The following is a 23,097-nucleotide window of genomic DNA, read 5'->3' on the forward strand; positions in this document are numbered from 1 at the left end:
GATAATGATTGTAGAGCTTTGAGATTTTAGAAATACATGTTTTTTAGAGTACTCTTTTTCTTATTTTTTGGTTTTTTTCATTAGGTTTTTTCTTAAAAAGGTTTTTTCTTAAAAAGTTTTTTAACAAGGTCCTAAAATCATGTCTTAAGATCGTAACGATGTTTATTGGGTGGAGAGGTTTTATATTGTTATATTAGTTATTCTCTAAATGTACTGTTTCTTGATGATTAATGAAATTCATCTTTCTTCAAAAAAAACATATCCATATAGGTTTCGACCCCGAGTTAAACATGGTACCACTCACAAAGGTTCAAACATTCCACCCTTTAATAACTTACCTCTGGACTTTATTAGGAAACATAGTAAAGTTACATTTGAGTTCATAATCCACCTAATCTAGAAATTCCCCAAAAGAGAAGCACATCAAACCATTGGACAACTACAAAAGCTTCTTTTCTGTATTACTATATTCTTCTTCTCTTCTCCCAAACACGGACAGCTATCATAAATACACAACATTTTTATATTACATTACTATATACATGACGATCGGTTGATGAGTCGAACACAATTAAGACATAGACGATCAACAGCTAGTAAACACATCATATTCGATATTCTCAGTTATGCTCATGACATTAGATGGATATTCGAAGCTGTGCAATAGATGACTGGACATCGATTTCATCGTAACCATTAAGCTCCAAGGATTCCTTGTAGGTCACCCCTCGGTAGGCTGGTGGGTGAGACTCATCCACGAACTCTGGCGCTGGGGCTACGAATGCGTCCAGTGAAGGCCCATGAAGTGTGGCCATGGAGATTCTTCTGACTTCGTTGTTATCCAGGATCACTTGATGAATATGACTCTTGTACTTGCCATTGGTTAAAATCTACAAAAAAAAAATCATTAATTGTACAGGGACAACAATAATACTACCCTAATAATCAATTACGTCGATCTACGAAAATGAATTAACAATTAAACATCGACATGCACCTGATTTTGGGAAAACAAACTTTGTGGGTTGACCGGTTGGGAGTTGGTCAAGAAAGGGCGTAGAAAGGTAATCCAAAGGTTAAGCAACGAAAAGAAAAGGCTTATGAACTTGTATTATCCAAAAAGTTTTCGTTCTTCTCCCCCTGTAGAGGTCTTTTATAAAGAAAAACCTGAATTCGACTTAAAAATCACTTAGATTTTACACAAATCCGGATGTTTCTATTGTTTTCCAATTGAATTGGTTATAGGTTAATCTAGTGTAATTTTTGTAAGATTAACGTCCAATAAGAGATCTGGATAAGTAATAGTATGCTACTTGTCAGTAATTCAAGCGTATATATACCTCAAGATGATCCCCAAGGTTTATGAAAATGGCGTTTCGGGGTATGTTAACACTGATCCACTTTCCATTATGAGAGAGCACTTGAAGGCCGCCATTAACATCTTGTATGAGGGAAACAAAAAGGCCAGGGTCTGTATGATCAGGGACACCGATGGAACCTTTGGAGTGGAAGGATGGAGGATACAGATTCATGGCAGAAACATCGAAGCCTGCTTCTAGCTTGAATTCCTTCTCAATATAGGTTTCTTCATATCCTAAAATTTTTGAGATTGCTTTAGCTAAACCAAGTTCAACCTCATGGAACCGTTTGTAGTACTCTCCAATGGCATCTCTGTCAATATATAGAAAATCCCCCATGTGAAGCCATCAACAACTATTTATTTCTAATAAAATTAAATAACTGATCTAAAGATGAATGCCTGATTTAAGGATACGGTTAGAGATTCGTTATTTCCATTTTTGTTATATTTATTTTTATTTTATTCTATTCATCTAAGATGATTCAGAACAAAAAGAATGATAACTTATGCTTCTGAATTCTGATCATGCAACTTTATTTGAGACTCTAAATAGAATGTCATGCATTTAATTCAGCACCAAAGTTCAATACCTTCAACGAATCAATGTCAAAATAAGTGAAATACCTATCGATCAGACGTAGAAAAGAAAGTGACTCTAAGGCTCCAAATAAATAATCAATATATATATATAATTATACTGTTAATCAAATATATAATATAAGATATAAAGCTTTAAAAAGATTTATGGATATATTACTAGGAAAATAAAATTTTAATTAAATTGCACTGCTCTTTTTTAAATTTCTTAATTTCAATAGCAAAAAGGGAATTAAATTGAGATGTAATGTCTTTTTATAACTATAAATATAAATATCATTAAGCTGTTTCCCATCACCTACGGATTGGTCACTGTTATATAATTGCTCTTATTTTTATTGTTAATGAAATCTCTGTTGTTTTTTTTTTATTATTATAAGCTATATAAGTAACTAGTATATAGTTAATAGTTTTTTTTTCTCAATGACCAAAGTTAATTATATCCATAAAAGAAGAAAGAAAATGATAGGTTGGTTCACATACCTGAAATCGGCGGGTTTGCTAGGGCAGTGGTACTGGGGATGTGCCACTACCTTTAGGAACTCTCTGTTTTCTCCAGCATGGCTTCTTAGACCCCACCTTATCCTATCCTTGGAACTCTTCTTTAAGTACTCACTCCTCTCCTCCTGTTTTGTCAGATGAAAGAAATCCGAAATTCCCTTCAATGCTCCTTCAACCACACTTTCGGCAACACCATTTACCAGCTGCAAAAATAAAAAATTTCCTACTAAAATAAAACGAATTATATCAAGATAAATTTTTCTGAAAAGAATGAAACAATTCCTCTCATAAAAAGTTAAAAATATGCATGCAATTTCTTAATTAGTCAACACTCACGATCCTATAAATGAAATACTGTTTTACTCTGTGTGGATCTTCAAGATGGTTTTCTTTTATGAAACGTGTATATAAAAGTGACTCTAGTAAAATATTCCAACTAAGAGAACAAAATTGGAGGGTCATACGTAAAAGAAACCAAATTCCTGGCATGCTTTGCCAAGGTGTTCCAGGGCATTAGCCCGTTCAACATGATCATCAGAAAATAGCAAAGAGTAGTCAACTGTGGGGATTTCATCATGATGATCAGTGGCTGAAACAAAATCGACGGAATTCATGGAGTCAAGGGAATGAGAAATGGCTTCGTCTTTCAAACCATATGACTTTTTACTAAGCACCCCAACCGTGGTAGCCATATGTCACAGAAGAGAAAGAAAAGCAGACAAAGATCACAAAGCACGAAGAATATTGAAGAGCTTGTTGGAGATGGGAAGAGCTGGATTTTGCATGCATGGAGGGACGTGCTTTGCCGCCTTTTATAGATGAATTCCGGACCCATTTATTGTTTTATTTTGCATTATAAAAGACCTGAAAAAGAATAGTATAACTATTTAGATCCACTTGGTTATTAGTTGGTATCTAACCAACTAAATTAGTCTTCTCATATATTATATTTAAAGTTCACATCATTAAACCCATACCTACCGTCTCTATTTCTCTTGATCAACAAAAGATATCCACTTTTCTCCGTCATTAGTATACCACTTTTTTAAAACAACAATCCTCCTTACTATAATTAGATTGCAGAAAAGAAAATGCCCTATCTTGATTTTTAACATTTATTTTTAAAGAAATTAAATAATATTTCATCGTAGATGAGTATGCAATACCTCTTCAACAATAGCCGCCTCCACAAATTAGCAAAACAATTAAAATCTTGTACCCTTTTACAATTTACTCTTATAATTAAAATTACGTGGTCTTGTATTTATGTTTGCTTAATTAGGTTGTGTTGTGTTTCTGGTCTCATATTGTTTTTTGCCGAGTTATGGTCCTAAGGCAGTGAACTGTGATCTATTTTTTGGATGATTGTATAAATTTTATTTTGCCCAACTCAGACTCAGATTTTGGGGTCACGAAAAGTCTCTTGTCAAAAAAGTAAGAAAATTGTAATAACAAACTGGTTGCGGAAATCAATAAATTTGTCCTTAAAAAAAATTTATGTAGATAAAGACAATGACAAGGTTAGTGAAGCTGGAGAGGCACATGGAAATGGGAATCTTGTTGTTGGCGGGGTTAGAGGTTTAATTTTTTTCATTCTTTTACAATTGCAATTTGCAGGAGACTCCAGAGTGACGTAAACAAAAAGGCTCAAGGCTTCCCTCAGCAAACGAAGCCGTGACTCGTCGGCATACCTCTATATATGTCGGATCTTTCTTTTCAACAATTTTTTCTTAAGGATTCTTTACTTAAATCTTTGGGGTTTTCTTTGTCTTGTCATCAACGTTACTTAAATGGTATATTCATAATCATTCGACTTGTAAATATTAACGAATCTTCGTAGTGACATTTCATGTCATTATTTTATATAAAGAAAAATTAGTCACCTAATTTTCCAGAATAAAATCATTTTGGAAACTTTTTTCTTTTCTATTTCCATGTCACCCAATTTCCTTTTCTTTTTATTTTCTTAATTTCTGTCACACATGGACACTTGGTGCAAAACGATAAGGTGTAATGTTAGTAGAGGCGTTCATGATTCAAGTCCAGTTGAGTTTGGTTCGATCTATCCAACCTTCTTTTTTAAAGTTTGGTTTGATTCTTTCATTCAACTATCATTTTATTATTTTGTAATATTTTAAATATATTTTAGAATTAAAATTTAATAAAAATATAATATTTATTAAAAAAAAGTTAATCAGGCATGACCAGGTTAGATTAAGATTTAAAAAATTACATCTTCGATCACTTGATCCTTGAATACCTCTAAATATTAATATGAAAAAAAAATTAATACGATGAGATGATTTAAAATAAATTATTTATGTAACTTAAATGTTATTTTTTAAAATAGAATGCTTAGATTATAAAACTCAAAAAATTTAAGTGATTACTTGTAATCAGTTATCTTTTTGTAACTAACTGGAGGCTGGGGTGACCAAGAACTATGTTTCAGTCAATTATTTGGAATAATTTATTTTGTGATGAATGACACTCAAAAAATTTTCCACTGTGGCGAAAGGGATTTAATTATTTTATACTTCATAATCATACGGGTTTGATCATATTAATTGTTCTTCGTCCTTGAATGAATAAAGAATTGCACATTGCGTAAGAGTTTGCAAAAGCTTTTGCATCATTGATTTTTATATATTATATTTCTTTTTACTTAATCTTAGCCATAAAATGAGACATAGTACGTCTTTTCCATTTTACAAACTCCAATCAAGTAATCTCAAGATTTAAAGAAATTTTGGTTTTTGAAAGGTGATTCATTTTCATTCAATCAAGAAGGGAAGGAATGCTTGATTAGTCTCACATCTATGCGACTTAATACAGCATTCAACCTCTCAAAAGTTGTACAATTAGAACCCTCTATCATGGCGATTTTCATTTAACCAAAATTGACCCGGTTCAAACCGTTTTTATACAGAATTGTCCCTAATACTGCAAAAAACCCAACAGAAGCCATGTGTCACCTAGAAACACACCAATAGAAAGAACTCAGGGAATACCACTCCCCCTTCCAAAATCATCATACACTCCAGTTGATACAAGTGTATATTATTAAATTATTATTTTATAAAAATTATACATATAACAAAATTTTTTATTTTATTTAATTTACTTGTGCAAGGAGTTTAGGTAGTCACGCTTAATTTAGGAATAAAATACTTATTTTATTTAAATCTCTTGTTAATTATTCTAGTTGTATTGATGATATTTTGGTATATAGTAAAAGTCAAAAAGAGCATTTGGAACATTTACGACCAATCTTTAAAGTACTTTGAGAGCAAAAGCTTTTGCTAACTTAAAAAAAGTGTGAATTTATGACAACCAAAATTATCTTCCTGAGATATGTTGCTTCAAGCCAAGGAATTGAAATGGACTAAAGCAAAGTTGATGCTATTGTCAACAGGCTAGTTTCGAAGTCACCTCATGATCTTCGAAACTTTCATGGATTAACCTCTTTTTACCGACATTTCATCAAAACTTACAATTCTATTGTTGCTCTGCTTATTGAATGCCTCAAACAAGATAGTTTTATATGGAACATCAAGGCAAAGCATAGCTTTAAGGAATTGAAAGAAAGGATTACAGAAGCTCCCATGCTTGCACTTTCGAACTTTGATTTGGTGTTTGAAGTTAATTGTGATGCCTCCAATGTAGATATTGATGTTGTTCTTTCTTAAGAAGGACAACCTATTGCCTTTTTTAGTGAGAAACTCAATGATGCAAAATTGAAATACTCAATGTATGATAAAGAGTTTTACGCTGTTATTCAAGCCTTGGACCAATGCAGCCACTATTTGTTGCCAAAATAATTCATCTTGTATTTTGATCACGAAGCCCTCAAACACCTTAACTCACCGACATGCAGCTTGGAGTGAGTTTCTTCAAGCCCTTCTAATTTTCTCAACCATAAACCACGTGTGCAAAACAGGTTAGCTAATGCCTTAAGTCATCACCTTACTCTCCTCCCTACTTTATAATTAAAGGTTGTTGGCTTTGCAGTTGTAAAAGAATTGTATGAGAAAGATCTTGAATTTGGTAAAATATGAAAATGCAATTCTCAACATCCTTACTGACAATTTTACCGACAAAAAGGGTATCTTTTCAAAGATAATCAACAATGCATCCTTTAATGATCTCTACGCCAATATATAATTTGGCAAGCTCATAATGGAGGATTAACTAGACATTTTGGGATAGACAAAACATTGGCTCTTGTGAAAGAAAAATTTTATAGGCCCAAACTGCAGTAAGATATCATCCAACCTATTCAAAAGCGTCATATTTGTCATATTATCAAGCTTGGAAATCAAAACATTGTTACGTATAAACCATTCTTAAAGCTCCTTGGGTATATGTGAGTATATAGTTTATTTTGAGTTTATCCAGAACCTAAAGGCAAAAGGACTCTGTAATGGTGGTCGTCAACAGATTTTCTAAAATGGCTTATTTTATGTCATGCCATAAAACAGATGACACTTCTCACATAATTGATTTGTATTTCAAAGAAATTATGCGTCTTCATGGAATTCCAAAAACCATCACTTTAAATCAAGATGTGAAGTTCATGAGTTAGTTTTGGCAAACTCTTTAAAGGTTAATGGGGACTAACTTGCAATTTAGTTCAACAAGTCACCTTCAAATGGATGTTCATATAAAAGTGGTCAATAAAAGTTTGGAAAACTTATTGTGAAGTTTTGTGGGTAAACACATTCACCAATGGGATCTTGTGTTAGCATAAGTAGAATTTTCATACAATAATTTTGTAAGCCAAACCACTGGAAAATATACATTTGCAGTAGTGTATGGAAAAAGCCTTTTTAGTCTTTCAGATTTTCCTGCATTACCAACTACTCGTGAATATAGTGCTGATACTAACGAACGTGCTAAGCAAATCAAGAAACTTTATGAAGAAGTTCAAGAGAAGATTATTCATCAAACTACCAGATATTAAAAGCAAGCCAACAAGCACAAAAAGCCAACTAGTTTTAAAAAAGGAGACTTAATATGGATTCACTTAAAGAAAGAACATTTTCCTAAGTCATGGGCAAAATTATCTCATCGAGCTGATGGACTATTTTGAGTTTTGGAACGTATTAATCAGAATGCTTACAAGATCGAACTTCTTGGAAATTGTGAAGTTTCTTCAACTTTAAATGTAGTTGATCTCTCTCCTTACTATGAAGAAGACATGAATCTTGAAGATAAGTTTTTTTCAATCTAGGGAGAATGATACAAGAGTATATTATTAGATTACTATTATTATTTAGGAACTATAGGTATAATAAAATTTTCCTTTTTATTTTATTTTCTTCTATGAAGACTTTAGACTAGTCATGTTTTTCTTAGGAATAGAACACCAATTTTATTTAAATCTCTTGTTAACTACTTTAGTTATACTAAATTACGTAAAATAGAACTTTATTAAGACGTGAGCTTATAATACTATAAATAAGACTTTTAAGCTTAGTTATAAGACATTTACGTTGAGAATTAATAAAGATTATTTTCTTAAGTAAAAGCGCTTATTTCTCTAGCTTCAAACAAAAGGTTTTAATATCTTTAATCTAGCCAATCAAAGTGAAATTTTAACTATTTTTTAATTTATTGAGATTTTCTAACCTTACAAAAATTGATGATTTATCTTAGTCGAGTTTCTAATCTCACCACAATTTGTGTCTTCCACAACATATAAGTGTCTTCACAATGCCTTGATATCACCCGTGCGATCTAAAGGTATAACAGACAAGAACATAGGAAGAAAATCACCTTCAAATCTAAAACAAACATTAAAGACCAGCACAACAAACAAACGCTGGCACTAGCAGACCCACAAAGCAACGACAATCGCTCAAGGCAAAATCTTTGATATATCTTTAAGTTTTAATTGTTGGAATGGAATATCTCTTTAAAAATAGTTATTTCATGGAATTAATTAATTTGTACGTCAGTCAGCCTCCTCTATTGTAATAAGGTTTTCCCACCACTTAGTTGTCAATGAACAGTAACTTTCTTGAAGGCAACTCCAACATGTCTATTGGTCGTCATACTTTTCTGCAAAGGTATATCTATTTGTAATAGATAATGCAAAATCAATGTGTTTAATTTCACATCGGTGACCATATGCATTCAACATTATACGCTGTATTTTATTTTATTTGTTTCGATTGATCATTATCTTTTTTTTACCACAATGGAAAGCTAATTGGATTTCAATGAAGAGTGGAATTAACTAATTTTTGTTAAGAGGTCAAAGATAAAGAAGAATAAGAATTAAAAATTTTTAAAAGACTGTGAAGATAAAAAATATATAATATATAAAAAATTTTGAAAATTTTTGGGCATCCGCCTCTGATTACAATGATCTTGATATATGTTCCATTTCGACGACAGCATGCATAGCCTTGGATTACGTAATTAAGTTTATAAGATAAACGAAGCTGCAAAGAGATTGCACTGATGAGATAGGTTAGAGAGACAAATTTATATCTAATTATTTAAACAGTGATATATATATTTATTATTGAACTAAATATTTATTTGTTCTTAATTTTAATTATTAAGCGCACTCTCCAAACTCTTAAACACATACACCTTTAACAATATATTTATAAATCTCTTAAATTATTATTTATGCAGCATATATATTAACATTAGTCATTAGTGAATCTCATGTAAATTAGATGAGATTATGGTAATTTTTTAACCAAGTGTCTTTTCTCAATTTATTGAGTTAGCATGATATACAAAAATAGGCCTCTATTTAAATTTGTCGTGTTAGAGATGAAAAACATATTTTTATATCAACAGTACATAATTAGGAATAGGTCTTTTACGTATAGGAGACTTTGGTGTTTCTCGTTGATCAGCATTGACATTACTTGTTCTGTTGTAGGAATGCCAACGCAAGTCTCCGTTATTATGTTATGGAGACTGGCAATGGCATCCCTTGTTCTTCTTTCATTAATGGAATGAAAGCTTTAATTTTCAAAACAAAAATATTTATAGTACATAAGAATTAATTTAATTAACCTTTAGTTTAGGTATTTTTTTTAAGGTGAGGTTCAATGTAAGTGATTAGGGAACGACCAAAAAGCCTATCTTCAACGCATCCCCCACCCTATTAATACAATTGTTTATATTGAAAAACAGAATTAATGTAGGATAGAATAGATGCTTTTCAATAAAAAGAATAAAAATCAAAGCAAGAGGTTCAAATTTAAGTCGCCCAAGGCTTCCTAAAAAATAACATTATTTTTAATTTTTACTTAGCTATATAATTATTTATATAATATACTAAACATTTTATTTCTTAACTTTTGAAAGATAAATATATTATTTCAGTAATAAAGTATATATAATTTAATTTATACTAAAATGATAAATGATTTTCCTACGCCAGCTCCTTGTAAGTAAAAGCATCCCTACATCTCCTTTAATTAGTAAAAAGCTGGCGTACTGCAGCAGGGGCAAAATTTTTTATTAATAAGATAGATAACTATTTCTCGTGTTCCCTTACATTATGTGTAGGAATTATAATTATTTTGAAGACAAATAAAAAAAATATAAATTGCGTGATCAAATTAATTTTTAGTCTCTTTTATCTTTTCAATTTATTATAAATTATAATTAGCATAATGTTTAAATAAACTCTTGAACTATTCGAAAAAATTTAAATAAGTTTTTATTCTTTTATGATATTCAATTAAGTTACTGTATTTTTATTTTGAATTAAATAAGTCTTTCTCATCAGTGATTGATTAATTATCACTGATCAAAATATCACTTGTCATTTTATATTTACATAGCACTAACATGGTATTGATGAGGAAAGTGAAAAATATCACGTAGCTATATTATCATATCAAATTAGCATGTCACATTATCCCTAATTATGATATGTTAGCTTGTCATGTTAATATTACATAATATAAAATAACAAATAGCATTTTAACTAAGTCAATCACTAATCATAAGAGCTTATTTAATTTAAAATAAACATATAAAGATTTATTTGGCTCAAAATAAAAATATAAGAGTTTAATTGACCGTGATAAATATATAAGGGCTTATTTAATTTTTTTTAAATAGTTTAAGATTTTTTTAAATGTTATATTATTATAATTATTTTTAAAGAAATTAAAAAGAAAAGAAACTGTAAAAGAGGGAGGAAAAGAAGAAGATAAGGGAAAAATAAGAAAAATAAGTATAAATCATGTTTTGTTCAATTTTTTTGCTTTTTATCTTTAACCCAATGTTTTAGTTTTAACTTCTTTATTGTCCAATTTGCTTATTTAATTTTTCTTATTTTCTTATTTAATAATCTGATCTCTCCTCATTTCCTAGGTGCCAATAAGAGAAAATATTAGAAATGCCTTTAGTACCAAATATTCAAAAAATAAAAAAAAAAAGAGGAAAATCAAAGATACCACTTGTCAACTAACCATGTGTGTTTTTTTTAAATTGATTAAAAAAGATAAGAAACAATTAGGAGAAAAAAATGAAAAACAAGGAACCAAATAGAAGACTAAGTATAAATCATGTATTTGTTCAATTTTTTTTCATCTTGTTATCTCTAATTCAGTGTTTTAGTTTTAATTTTTTATTGTTTATTGTTCTTATATATTTTATTATTTTATTTTCTTCTCTCTTCCAATGGCTTGTTCTCTCCTCATATCTCTTCTCTATCCTATCTCCTCTCTCGTCATTTTGTAGGTGTCAAAAAGAATTTAAATCATATAAGAGAAAATATTAGAAATGTCTTTAGTACTAAAAAGTGAAAGAAAAACATAAAATATCATGTGTCAACCAATTCTATGTATTTTCTTTTGTTTTCATATGATTATAAATAATATGGAACTCCTTTCATTTTTAATTCATAAGACAAAGTTTTTTGTTAAAAAAGCCAAGAGGCAAAATCAGCAGGGGACAAATTAAAGGCCCACTTGAAATTCCCAAAACCACCAAAAAAATCACCCCAAAGGATTATGGATTAACTCATCTTTTTTTTCCCTTTAGTTCAATATTATAACGTCAACCCAGCCTTCCCTCAATACTATAAAAAAAAAAGTCCTAAATGTTTTATATTCCAGACTCAAATTTCAATATGTTATGTGTGTGAATTTAGTACAATTATGTTGGTTTTGTTTAATTTTTTTTTTGATTTGTTTATTAATTTCTTTCATATATATACTATAAAGTTATATTTATACACATTGAAAAAATTATTTGATTTTGATTCCTTTTTAAAAGTTTTTCTTTTTTGGAATTATACACCACTGGACATCAATTAAAATTTTAATTTATTGGAACATGCTGATATTAAATACTGTCTTTCAGCCAGATCCTTTCGTAGTGGTGATGGAGAACAACCATGGCAGGCAACATTAACAACAACAATTACGCGTCTTCCTACTATGGCATGATTCATGTACATTGGTCATATTAGTTAATTTAGCTAATGAACTTTATTTGAAACATAATCTAGTACATGATTAGGTATATCTAGTAATTTGGATGGAGGCATGGGCACTTAATTGTTTATTATTTAAGGCCAGTTTGAAGTTGTGTTTGATTGACGGCTGTGCAATTAATTGCTATTTTAATTGTAATTACACATGGTTTTGTAATTGTGAATAAATTCACTATAATTGAAATTTTTAATCGTAATTTTTATTTTGCTTGATATTATACTAGTGATTATTTGACCATTTGTATTGATCAACCGAAATTTTAATTACAATACCAATTAAACTCCTAATGTTGGTTACAACAACCTCGTCCTAAACATGAAACAAATTATTCGTATTGTATAATTATACAAGTTGCTGGTGATCACATACTCTTGTCTTTATTGGTGAAGACTTGTTTGTTTGTAAGCATGCATCAAATTCTGATTATTCCTTAACCAAAGACGTGGAAAACGCTTGAATCTTCGTATCCTGGATGAGCTCAGAATTGTGATGAAGGCAGCTGCGCTCTCATTACGGTATTCAATTCAACAACGTCGGCTGTATTTTATTTGTGGGAATGATCGCGAGTTTAATTCTATCCGCAGTGAAAACAATTTGATCAAGCTTTGCATTTGGGGATTAAATATTGCTAGCAATCTATGTGGACTGTGCGTCATTATGTGCACGTTTCACGTTTTATTAATTGGTCAAAGTAGCCTAGGTGATTACCATATGATTATGTTTAATATGTGATATAAGCGTCTTTATCCTCATTTCACAGTATTTTTGCATTATTAATTGACTGTACATAAAAAGTCCTCTCCGGCAAAAAAAATGCATATAAAACGACTGATATTTGAAGTTATAAATATATGTAGAAAGCATCCAATTATGTCAAGCCACTGTAGTATGTAGAAAGCATATAAAGCGACAGAATCGCTTACAATCGCTCCTAGCTATAGTCTTAATATGTAGTATTTTTTTTTACATAATTCAAGTGAAAAACTTTATTAATCATCAGAAACATTGATACAATGGGACATCCTCTTGCGTGACATAAACAACTTAACTCTAGCTCTTGCCAACTCTAGCGTCATGCAGAAGGAGCCTCCTAAACCCAGAGTCGAAGACCTTTTATTCCCAAATTCAAACTCAAAAAATATTTGTACAATCTAGATTTTTGTAAATTTTCCTTTAAGGTAAAAATTAAAATATAGAAGTACAATGTTTCTATTCTTATATATCCTCAAAACTAAAACATCATACGCTTCAAAGTCTAAAGAATTATCTTCATATTCACTTTCCAAGTTGTTTCGCATGTACATGGATCCGTGACTATTGCCGTCGCTGTCCCTATTTGCCTTCCGAGATTTTAAAATGGAGTAGCTTACAACCTGATTACAGTCGTGTTGATTGTTCCTTGGTAACCTTGAAGGTTCATTGACTACTCTGCTTCAACAATTGCCTAGTTTTCCCCGAAAGATTTTGTTTTGACTTGAAGGCAACTTGTATAACTTAGTTCCGTACCATACAAAAATTCTTAATTAAAGTTATAATAGAAAATTAGAGTATATACAAGTTGCAGTAACAGAGTGGTCGATGAGAATGGATTTTAATTTGACAGGATCTTTCTAAAAAGTGTGTGTACGTACATAAGCTTGTTTCTGGTTAGGTTCATGGTGTCTTAGGTACCCAGATCCAATTTGAAAGCTAAATCCCACTTACTAGTTTCATAGTTTTTTGTGACCCAATGGCAGTTGGGCCTAATGGTTACCAGCACAAACAAGAAGAAGCCGCCCGTTCCTCTCGGGAAGGTCTCTCTATATCCCAAGTCCATATTTTTTTTTTTGAAGGATAAGAAAATATTATTGAATAGTAAACATAAACATGCAGGACCACTCTTCCAAAGATAAGAAGACAAGTTCCCACATGAAAGACACTCTGTAAAACTCCACAGCCCCGAATCAGAACAAATGACCGTGTACAAGACAACCAAAGGAAAAGATGACGAGAGAAGCACAACATAACAAAAGAAACAAAAAAATCAGCCGGGGAAAAAAGAGACAACAGCTCCAACAACATAAAGCAGCCCAAAGGAGTAGGCAGCAGAAAACAAAACTCAAGGCAACAAAAATCAGCAATCATCCGCCAAAGTCCGAAGAAACGAAGCCAACAAGATCAAAAAGTAGACAACTCAAAAATTATTTTCAACAGGATGAACACTCAGCAGATCATCAACTCTTTCAACTCCAGCTTTGGCAAGGGAATCAGCAATAGAATTCCCAGATCTAAGAATGTGTTGAATATCCCATTGATTAACTTTGCTAGCCAGAGAATTTAAATGAAGAACCAGGTTTCTCAGCCTCCAAGGAGCCGAAGCAGGGTCTTTATCCATTTAATAGCAGCGGTTGAATCACTTTCAATAATCAGACCATGAGTAGTAACCCATCTTGAGGCAGCGAAAATAAGAAAAGCCTCTTTAATGGCTAAAAATTCAGCTTGATTAGCAACCCCAAGCCCCACATTCTTAGAGAATTCAGTAAGGATTTGTCCTTGATCATCCCTGAGAACTCCCCCAATTCCTCATTTTTTTGGATTTTCCTGCACCGCACCGTCAATGTTAAATTTTAAAAATCCAGTCGATGGCTTTTTCCAAACCACACTATTTCTTCTTTGGTCCTTTTCAATAGCAACATTAAACTGTTGAAGACATCTATATAAGTCTTAAAAATCATGGCAATCTTCTTTCCATTTAGATTTGGACCTCCAAGCAATTCTTATTCCAGCAATTTCAAACGTTTGCACACTGTCCCAATAGCTACCATTAAAAATAACCTCATTCCGTACTAACCATATAGACCAAACAATTGCAAAGAAACTCATTCTCCAGATGTCACAATTTTGCTTAACAAAATGCACGGAGTTCCATGCTAAAAAGAGAGTAGACGGATCAGGAGGACTGGCCCATGAAATATTCTACAATTTGCACCAAGCAGCCCATATTTTCCATGTTTCAGGACATTTAAAAAACAGGTGATCGACGGTTTCCAATTCTTTGAGGCATAAAACGCAACAAGATGGTTTGTTATGAACAATTCGTCCCTTAGCCAGCTCACTTTTAACTGCAACTCTCCCTCTAATAACCTGCCAGCAAAACCTTTCCACCTTTGGCGGAACAAGCCCAGCCCAAGCGGCTTTCCATCAAGTCTGATTTGTATCGCCAGAGCCGAAAACAACATTATAGAAAGACTTGGAAGAATAAGAGCCATCCACAGAATTTTTCCAAACAAGTTTATCTTCCAAATTTTTAGTTAAAATGATACCTGCAATCATCTGCAACAAATCCACTCCATTGAACTCTTTCCCAAGCAAAAATAGATCTTTTAAGATTAATTTTTCATCTCCAATCACCATTGACCCAAGCACCTAATTCATTGGCAGATCCAATTTTATCCCAAGTCCATAATTAATCCGCTGCTGATTTGTATTTCTCTACAATAAGAATAAACATTCCCCTTATCTTACATTCTTCTTGTCTTTAAGCTCAGACCAGTGGCATCGGTTTCTCTTACAAAATGTAAACTATATGGAATTCCGGAACAAGTAAATCAGACGAGACTTTTAATGAAATCAGGTAAGAAAAATTTCTTATTAATTTTGGTTTTCTATCGTGTCTTTATAATACATAAATATATATATAGCCAAATTAGCAAGAAAAATTGTTATTCTGTCAGCCTTCAAGTTTCCATCGTCATCTTTTGTTTATTCCTTGGTACAAATCATATTTTTCACTCTCTTCTTCGACATGATGAACGGTGAAACATGTTAATCCAACATTTTCCCCACCTCAAATCAGGGGTGGAGTTAAAACATTTTTACAGAGAAAGTTAAATAGAATAAGATATTAAACAGTTAAAAAGAACTTTATATATAATTTAATTTTCACTTATTTAAAAGATTAAATAAAATTTATAAAATATTGAATGTATGAAAAAATGCACATTAATAATAATAATAGTGTCATATATATATATATATATATAACTGAACAAAATTATAAAATGAGTCTTTTTTACTCTCTATGCACAAGAGTAAAAGAGAAAATAATTTTTTAAATTCAAATAAATGATCCTTTTACCATAATTATTAAATGGAGATGCGTATTGTGTATTGAAATCTTATTTTTTAGTATCAAGTATGGTATCGCATTGTAAGATACGGTAATAAATTTAAAAATTAATTATAAATAATATTTATATATAAGTAAAATAAAAAAAATAAAAAATATTATATTTTTTAACAAAAATGAAGATTATAAGGCAATTGAAAAGATAAATATTTTTTTAATTTAAACTTTTCACATATTCTTTAATAATATAAATTTTTAAATAAAATATACATTTATCATATTAATTTATTAATTAAAAAATAAAAAAATTTATCATTTTAAAATTAAAGGGAATATAAATTTTTAAATAAAATATACATTTATCATATTAATTTATTAATTAAAAATTAAAAAAATTTATCATTTTAAAATTAAAGGGAATATAAATTTTTACATAAAATATACATTTATCATATTAATTTAATAATTAAAAATTAAAAAACATTTATCATTTTAAAATTAAAGGGGAATTCAATTTTTGCAGTATTTTTTGTTTAAAATCTTAAAATTGAAACTCATAAAATATAATTTTTCATGTTCTAACTGAAAGAAATAATAAAAAATTAAAATTTTTAATAATTAATTAAATATAAGCTTATAAAACGTGTATCAACTATATCGTACAATATACTTTCGTATCGTAAGATACATATCGTGTATCGTACAATACATTTCAATACTTGATCAAATGCAATACAATTACATATCATTTTTTACTAGTATCGTATCGTATTATCCGATATGTATCACATATCGTATTATATCATATGTATCACATATCGTATTATACCATACGTATCACATATCGTACGATAATGATAACCATGGTTTTTACTTTATTTTTTCTATACAAAATGAGTAGCTTTTTGAGAAAACTTTTTTATTTTTATTTACCTTTTAAATTGCTACTTAACATATTAGATATTGGGTTGAACTATTGAGATGTAATATGTTATGATAGGTTATTAAGTTAGACTATTAAGATATCATATGTTATGATAGGTTTATATTTATATTAAAACTTAGTGGCTTTGCATTAATAGACTTACTTCTTTTTTAAAAAAAAATTTGATAGGCTTAACATATTAATTTAGACACCTGAACTTTTAGCCCATCAATTAGTGCATAATCTCCTTTTTTATTGAGTAACTTTTGTAGACACAATTTTAATTTATATGTACTTTTATTTTGCATTTGTTTTTATTATCTGTCTTTATCTTATTTTACTTTAATTATTTCATAGTTTAAGTCCAAGTCCAACGGGTTTTAAAATATGTCTTAATCCTTGAGTTTGTGGCCTAAAAACAAGTCCAAGAGAGGCAATTAGAAGAAAATCAAATTAAATAGGACCAAAACAGACAAAATGATGATTAAGGCATACAATAACAGAATGAAAAAAAGCTAGCTAGCAAATACCGAAAATCGTACAATGCAAGTGCTCTGCTAGGTGCATGAAATCACACATGGTAGAGGCAAAATCATCTTAGGATCAAAGTTGACCGGTTGCCTAGGATGATATTTTCAACCTCCATATAAAAAAAATATTTTCAAAAAAGTGACAGATTCTAAAAAAAAAAAAGACAAATTTCAAAAACCTTAGAAACCTTACTGAAAAATCCTGAAACCTAGTTCTTCTGTTAGCTGCATACAATATCACAATTCCAACCAAAAAAATCAACAAAAAATATACATGAAATAGGAATGGGGTAAGGTAGAGAAGAGTTTGCTTTTCATAGGACTTATGGATTTTTTTGGGAGGGTTTAAGGTCATTTTTCCTTTCCATTTCTCAATTGAAAGAAAGGAGAAGAAGAAGTGTAGCTTTTGGGGTTATGCCTGGGGTGATATCAATGGGTAAAAGAGCTTTTAGGGGCTTTTGATCAAGTTGAGAGAAAAAATAAGGATTTTAGAGAGAAGGTGGAGTAGCCACAAGGTCAACAGAGAAAGAAAGAGAGGAAAATGGGGAAGGGAAGTGAAAATGGAGTTTTTATACCAAGGGTTGTTATATGTTAAACTGTGTCATTTTGGGGGAAGGGTAGTAGTCCAAACGGCATAGTTTTGAAAGGTAGTCCAAACAGCTTCTTCTTCAAATTGGGAAAAGTAATAAACAGACAAATTATAACCCTTTCTCTCAGCTTTCTATTTGTCTAAAAATCACCTCATTTGAAGTTAAGTAGAGAAAGTTATAGTAAAAAGACCGCAACATGCTCAACAAATTCTACATCTCATCATCTTGCATATGTCACTTCCATAAAATTCTTAACATTTGAGAACCTTCAAAATCGAGACTAAATAAGAGATTTCTCAATTTAAAATTATTAATATGAAAATGAGCTCAAATTACTCAAATTACAAATAATTTAAAAGTATTAAACTAAATAAAAGAAAATATAAAAATTACCTAAGATTAACTTAAAAATACAAAGGCTTAGCTATTTTTGATAACCAAAATTGGGTAAATAACACTATATCATAGAGTTATCAATTTAGTGTTGCTACTTTAGCATGATCTTCAAGGGTTAGGAATGATGTGATTTAGCGAAGCATAACAAATAAAGCACTTAGATCTTAATGGATTGGCATGAGTACCCAAGGATGAGTTAGTAAACATCACATATACACGGGCTGTAACTCATTGCTTGGGTGATTATTAAACATTAGAGCTGTGTTTGGTTTGTAGAAAGAATAAAGTAAGAATGGAATAGTGATTCAATACGAATAAGATAAAAGATGATCTAACTATTATATGGTTTGGTTCATGGGAATGGAATAGAATAAGAATTGCTATTATGAATTAGTTTAATATTTGGTTGGTATGAATAGTTTTAGGAATAGCTAAATAATAAATGATAAATGACAAAAATACCATTTATTATAATATTTAATTTTTAAATTAAAATATTTTTTTTACATCCAAGCATTTGGTTTATTAGATGATGCTTAATCCCCTACTTAAAGAGTAGAGTTTAAATCCCTCTTCCTCCAAATTTAAAAATATATATTATTTTTTATAATTTATTAAAATATTAATAAATTGATATTTAAATATTAATATGATTATTTATTTTAATTTACAAAATACTAATAATTTATATTTCATTTAAAATATTAATAATTTATAACTAAAATAATAATTTTATTCTTTTATTCTTTTATTTTTATTTTAAAATATTAAAATATAAAAATTTATAATTAAAATTTTAATTTAATTTTAAGTTTAAAATATTAATTTTTTATAATTTGTAATTAAAACTTAAACCTTTTTATTTAAAATTCATTTTATTTTTTTCTTTTTTATTTTTAAATTTTAAATTCATTTTAATTTAGTGAGAGAAGGAGAGAGGTAGTTGGGTAGAGAGAGAATGAAATTGTAAAAAATGAATACATTGTATTTTATATAGTATGATAATTCTTAAAATTATTAACGGGTATTTTTGCCTATTAATATCTTTACTCTATTCCTTGCCTCTTGGAATAGCCAATACTAAAAGGGCCTTGATATTAGCTATTTCCTCATCTCCTTGAATGGCCATTCCAAGGAATATATAGCCATTCCTTCGAACCAAATAAAGTGTTAAAAATGATTAAAAATAGGAAGAAAATAGCTATTCCATTCCCCTAATCAAACATGTTGTAATTGTTTGATATAACCATAAGTTTAAATGCATAAAGAGATTCTACATAGCTTTTATCTATGCGAGGGGTCAGAGATACAAAATCTTGAGTGATTTAGATGATTTGATTATGATGAGAACTTGAGTGGCGTTATGTTAGTAAAATGGTAACTTAATATCTCATTGCTTACTGGTACCTTTTTCTCGTTGGTCACACATTTTATTTTCCCTATATGACAATGAATGGAGGATGAGTTAGATTGGGAGTTGTTTTACACATTTTATTTTCCCTATATGACAATGAATGGAGGATGAGTTAGATTGGTTTTACACATTTTATTTTCTCTATATGACAATGAATGGAGGATGAGTTAGATTGGGAGTTGTACACGTTGATACCAATGTGTACGAGTGGAAAATATTGCATTTAAATGTGTTGTGTCCACATGGAATGCAACTATGTTAATTATTACAAATAATTAACAAATATTTATTTATATTAATGATGGATATTATTTTGATTTTTAATTAAATAATTAAGAAATTTATTTATTAGATTATTATTCTAATAATTGGGATAGGATCAATTAAATTTGAATTTAATTTGTTTAAATGTGAATTAGATTAACCATTTAATAATCCATATCTTAACAACGAGGGATAAAGTTTCCCAATGCAATTAAGATTTAGAGAGATACTATATCTCTCTATCCTAGCAAAATAGAGATATTATCTTTATATAATAAATGGCATGCAAAAGTTTTTTCAGTATAAGGTAGTCAATATTTCTGCAAGTCAGAAAAAATAATATATTTTCTCTTTTTCTACATTCTTGAAGCACCATTAACAAGAGTTTTGGAACTGTGTAATTCAACATGGAAGACTCTGGTAATTGATCCATAGCAATGAGAACAAAAAGATGGTTGTATAGTTATTACATGTACGTTTGGAATACGAAAGAATATTCATAAAGAAAGTTTTTTGATCAGAAAGGGAAAAGAAAATTCGTCCAAAAAGATAAACCTACTCCCAACAAGATGAAATTCAATATTAATGGATCAGCTAGGGAAAACCAGGATGGAACGAGGGTCGGTAGATTGTGGCTGCATGCTGAGGGACTGTTCAGGGTGCGTCGTGAGTTTATTTTTTGATCCACGTGAGATTCAAGACTCGAATTTTGCAGAACGCATGGCGATGCATTTAACTTTTGTTTGTCTATTCATGTTTGCCCAAAAAATTCTTTGGATACAACTGACCCAAATGGTTCTCGTAATCTTTTTATAAACATTTTACTTTTCCACTCTTTTTTCTTCCTTCTTCCCATTCTAGAATCCTCCAACACATCCCCAAAATGTGAACAAAAACTGTATAATTTTTCTCCTTGATCATGACAGAGAAACTACATCAATCCTTCTGCAGCCTGGGCTATCCAACCAAAACACCTTGGATATATACTTGGACCATGACTTTCTATCTGACTAATCTCTGGTGCGGACAGGGTCAACCAATGTGCACGGTTCAGGGGTCCCACGCCTACGTTTCCTTTGACATCTAGTTAGATTAAACTTCCAACCATTTCTTCTCGCTCTCCTTAGAGTGGGACCTTAACTACAAAAAAACGCGGTTCCACGCCTTTGATTAGTGGTTTCTCCTCCGCCCATTAAAGAAAAGTCAAAATAGGAAACCCTTTTATTCCATAAAATCAATGCTACTACTGTATTTATAGAGGATTATTATAATGAAAAATAAATTGTTTAAAGCCTGATGTTGCACCACTAGCATTTGTTTTTAACGACCGACCTTTAATTTTTTAGATTCAAAGATTATTTATTTGGTCCATTTATGTATTTTTTTTAAAAAAATAATATAAATTGAAGTTTAAAAGGGGAGATATTATAAGGTATTACTTTTAAATTTCATCAAAATGTTGTTGTGATTGCATTAAAGTTACTATACGTTATAGTAATGTAATGTTTTTCATATATGAATATATTAACACAAACAAAAAATAAAAATGAATTAGTATTTTATTTCAAAGAATAGATTAATAGAGAAGCATTATTTTTTTTAATACAATAGTTTGGTCACCCAAACCATCATCACAGCCTGTAGTAGAGAATTTTTTTTAGGTTAAAAATATAAAAACCAGAGAAAATTGTGCCTAACTCCTTTGCTCTGTTTTCTTTCCCACTTTAAAATTAAAAGTATTTTTCTTTAAAAAAAAAAAGTCCAATCTGATTCTATAGCTACCCAAAAGCTGACGCAAAGCCAAAATTGGAAAAAGGGGAAAAAAAAAAGAAAAAGAAAACACCTCACCGAAACAAAAGCAAGCCCCTCAACCAAGTCCAAGAGAAAGCGCAGAAAAAAAAAAAAATTCAGAAGTCATTCTTCATATAAACATACTACACGATCAATCGTCCTCTCTCTTCTTCTGGGTCTTTGTCGTTAGGTAAGATCCTCAGTCCGAAAACCCTTCAAAGGCTTCTTGGTATTTCTTGTTTGGTGAAGTTTGGGTTTTATCGGTTTGATCACTTGGGGCAAGAACCTGATATTGAAGGTTGCTTTTTTATCTGAATTGCTCTCAATTTTGTTCATTTTCTTTCTGGGGTTTGATTACTGTTCTGGGTTTTCTTCTTTCTATCCGATAAGTGTGGTATTAAGGGATATGCATAAATTTTTGGGGTAATCCTGGGCTTAGAATTCTGGGGTTTTATAGCTTGGTATCCTTGTTATCAAGTATTTTATAAAGATTGTTATTATTCTATAGGGTTATACTTGCTATAGTTTCATTTAATTTCAATTGGCTTTGTTGATGATCATGTTCTAGAGCTGATTCTGATGACTGCTAACTTAGTATGTGATCTTCAGTTATTTTATTTTAAGTCATGAAATTTGCCTCAATTCATGATATTGAGTGATTTTGTGATTGATTTTCGTGTAGTTTGTGCCTATAGAATAATCAGGGTTTTTGGTACTCTATAAAAGAGGCAGGTGGTCATGGCTAACAACGCGGCAGCATGTGCTGAGAGGGCAACTAGTGACATGCTGATTGGTCCAGATTGGGCTGTAACCATGGAGCTATGCGACGTTATAAACATGGATCCAGGGTATCAATTTTTAGCTTGGCCTTTCTGCTGTACATTTGCTAATTCTGTTTTTTTTAATACATTTTAGCATCTATGAGTGTGAATTTTTTTTTGTTTGGGAAATGGATAATTGATTTATTTGGAAGCACAAATATTCTTACCAGGATTATTTGAATTGTGGTTTAAGTTATGCAATGTGGGCTACTTGGGTAATTTCCAAACTTTCAACCCTTGTTTGCTGAAGGGAAGTTGTAATCGTTATTTGTTTGTGTTCGGTCAAATTTGTGATACAATACATCTTTGGCTAGCATA

General features: G+C 30.4%; 2 protein-coding genes across 7 annotated transcripts in view; one reads left to right on the plus strand and one right to left on the minus strand.

Annotated features, from left to right (window-relative positions):
- Window positions 1-638: 638 nt before the first annotated feature.
- LOC110417231 (2-oxoglutarate-dependent dioxygenase 19-like) lies at window positions 639-3,150 on the minus strand. Its single transcript, XM_021429468.1, has 4 exons — window positions 2,923-3,150; window positions 2,441-2,661; window positions 1,341-1,671; window positions 639-890 (listed from the first exon to the last, which is right to left on the minus strand). Exons 1-4 carry the CDS (start codon window positions 3,148-3,150, stop codon window positions 639-641), a joined length of 1,032 nt encoding a protein of 343 aa, XP_021285143.1.
- Window positions 3,151-21,899: 18,749 nt separating this feature from the next.
- LOC110416810 (TOM1-like protein 3) overlaps window positions 21,900-23,097 on the plus strand; it is a 9,528-nt gene continuing 8,330 nt past the window's right edge. Inside the window, exons 1-2 of one of the 6 annotated variants that reach the window (XM_021428912.2) lie at window positions 21,900-22,148; window positions 22,641-22,806. In XM_021428912.2, coding sequence (XP_021284587.1) covers window positions 22,697-22,806 — 110 coding nt within the window. In that variant the 5' untranslated portion in view covers window positions 21,900-22,148; window positions 22,641-22,696. Of the gene's footprint in view, window positions 22,257-22,640; window positions 22,807-23,097 lie in introns of all 6 variants that reach the window. The other 5 variants (XM_021428911.2, XM_021428909.2, XM_021428910.2 and 2 more) reach the window with 5 other exon arrangements.

This window comes from Theobroma umbraticum, unplaced genomic scaffold (genome assembly GCF_002168275.2).
Source record: "Theobroma umbraticum cultivar Fairchild unplaced genomic scaffold, ASM216827v3 scaffold_51.0, whole genome shotgun sequence".
NCBI classification, from domain to species: Eukaryota; Viridiplantae; Streptophyta; class Magnoliopsida; order Malvales; family Malvaceae; genus Theobroma; species Theobroma umbraticum.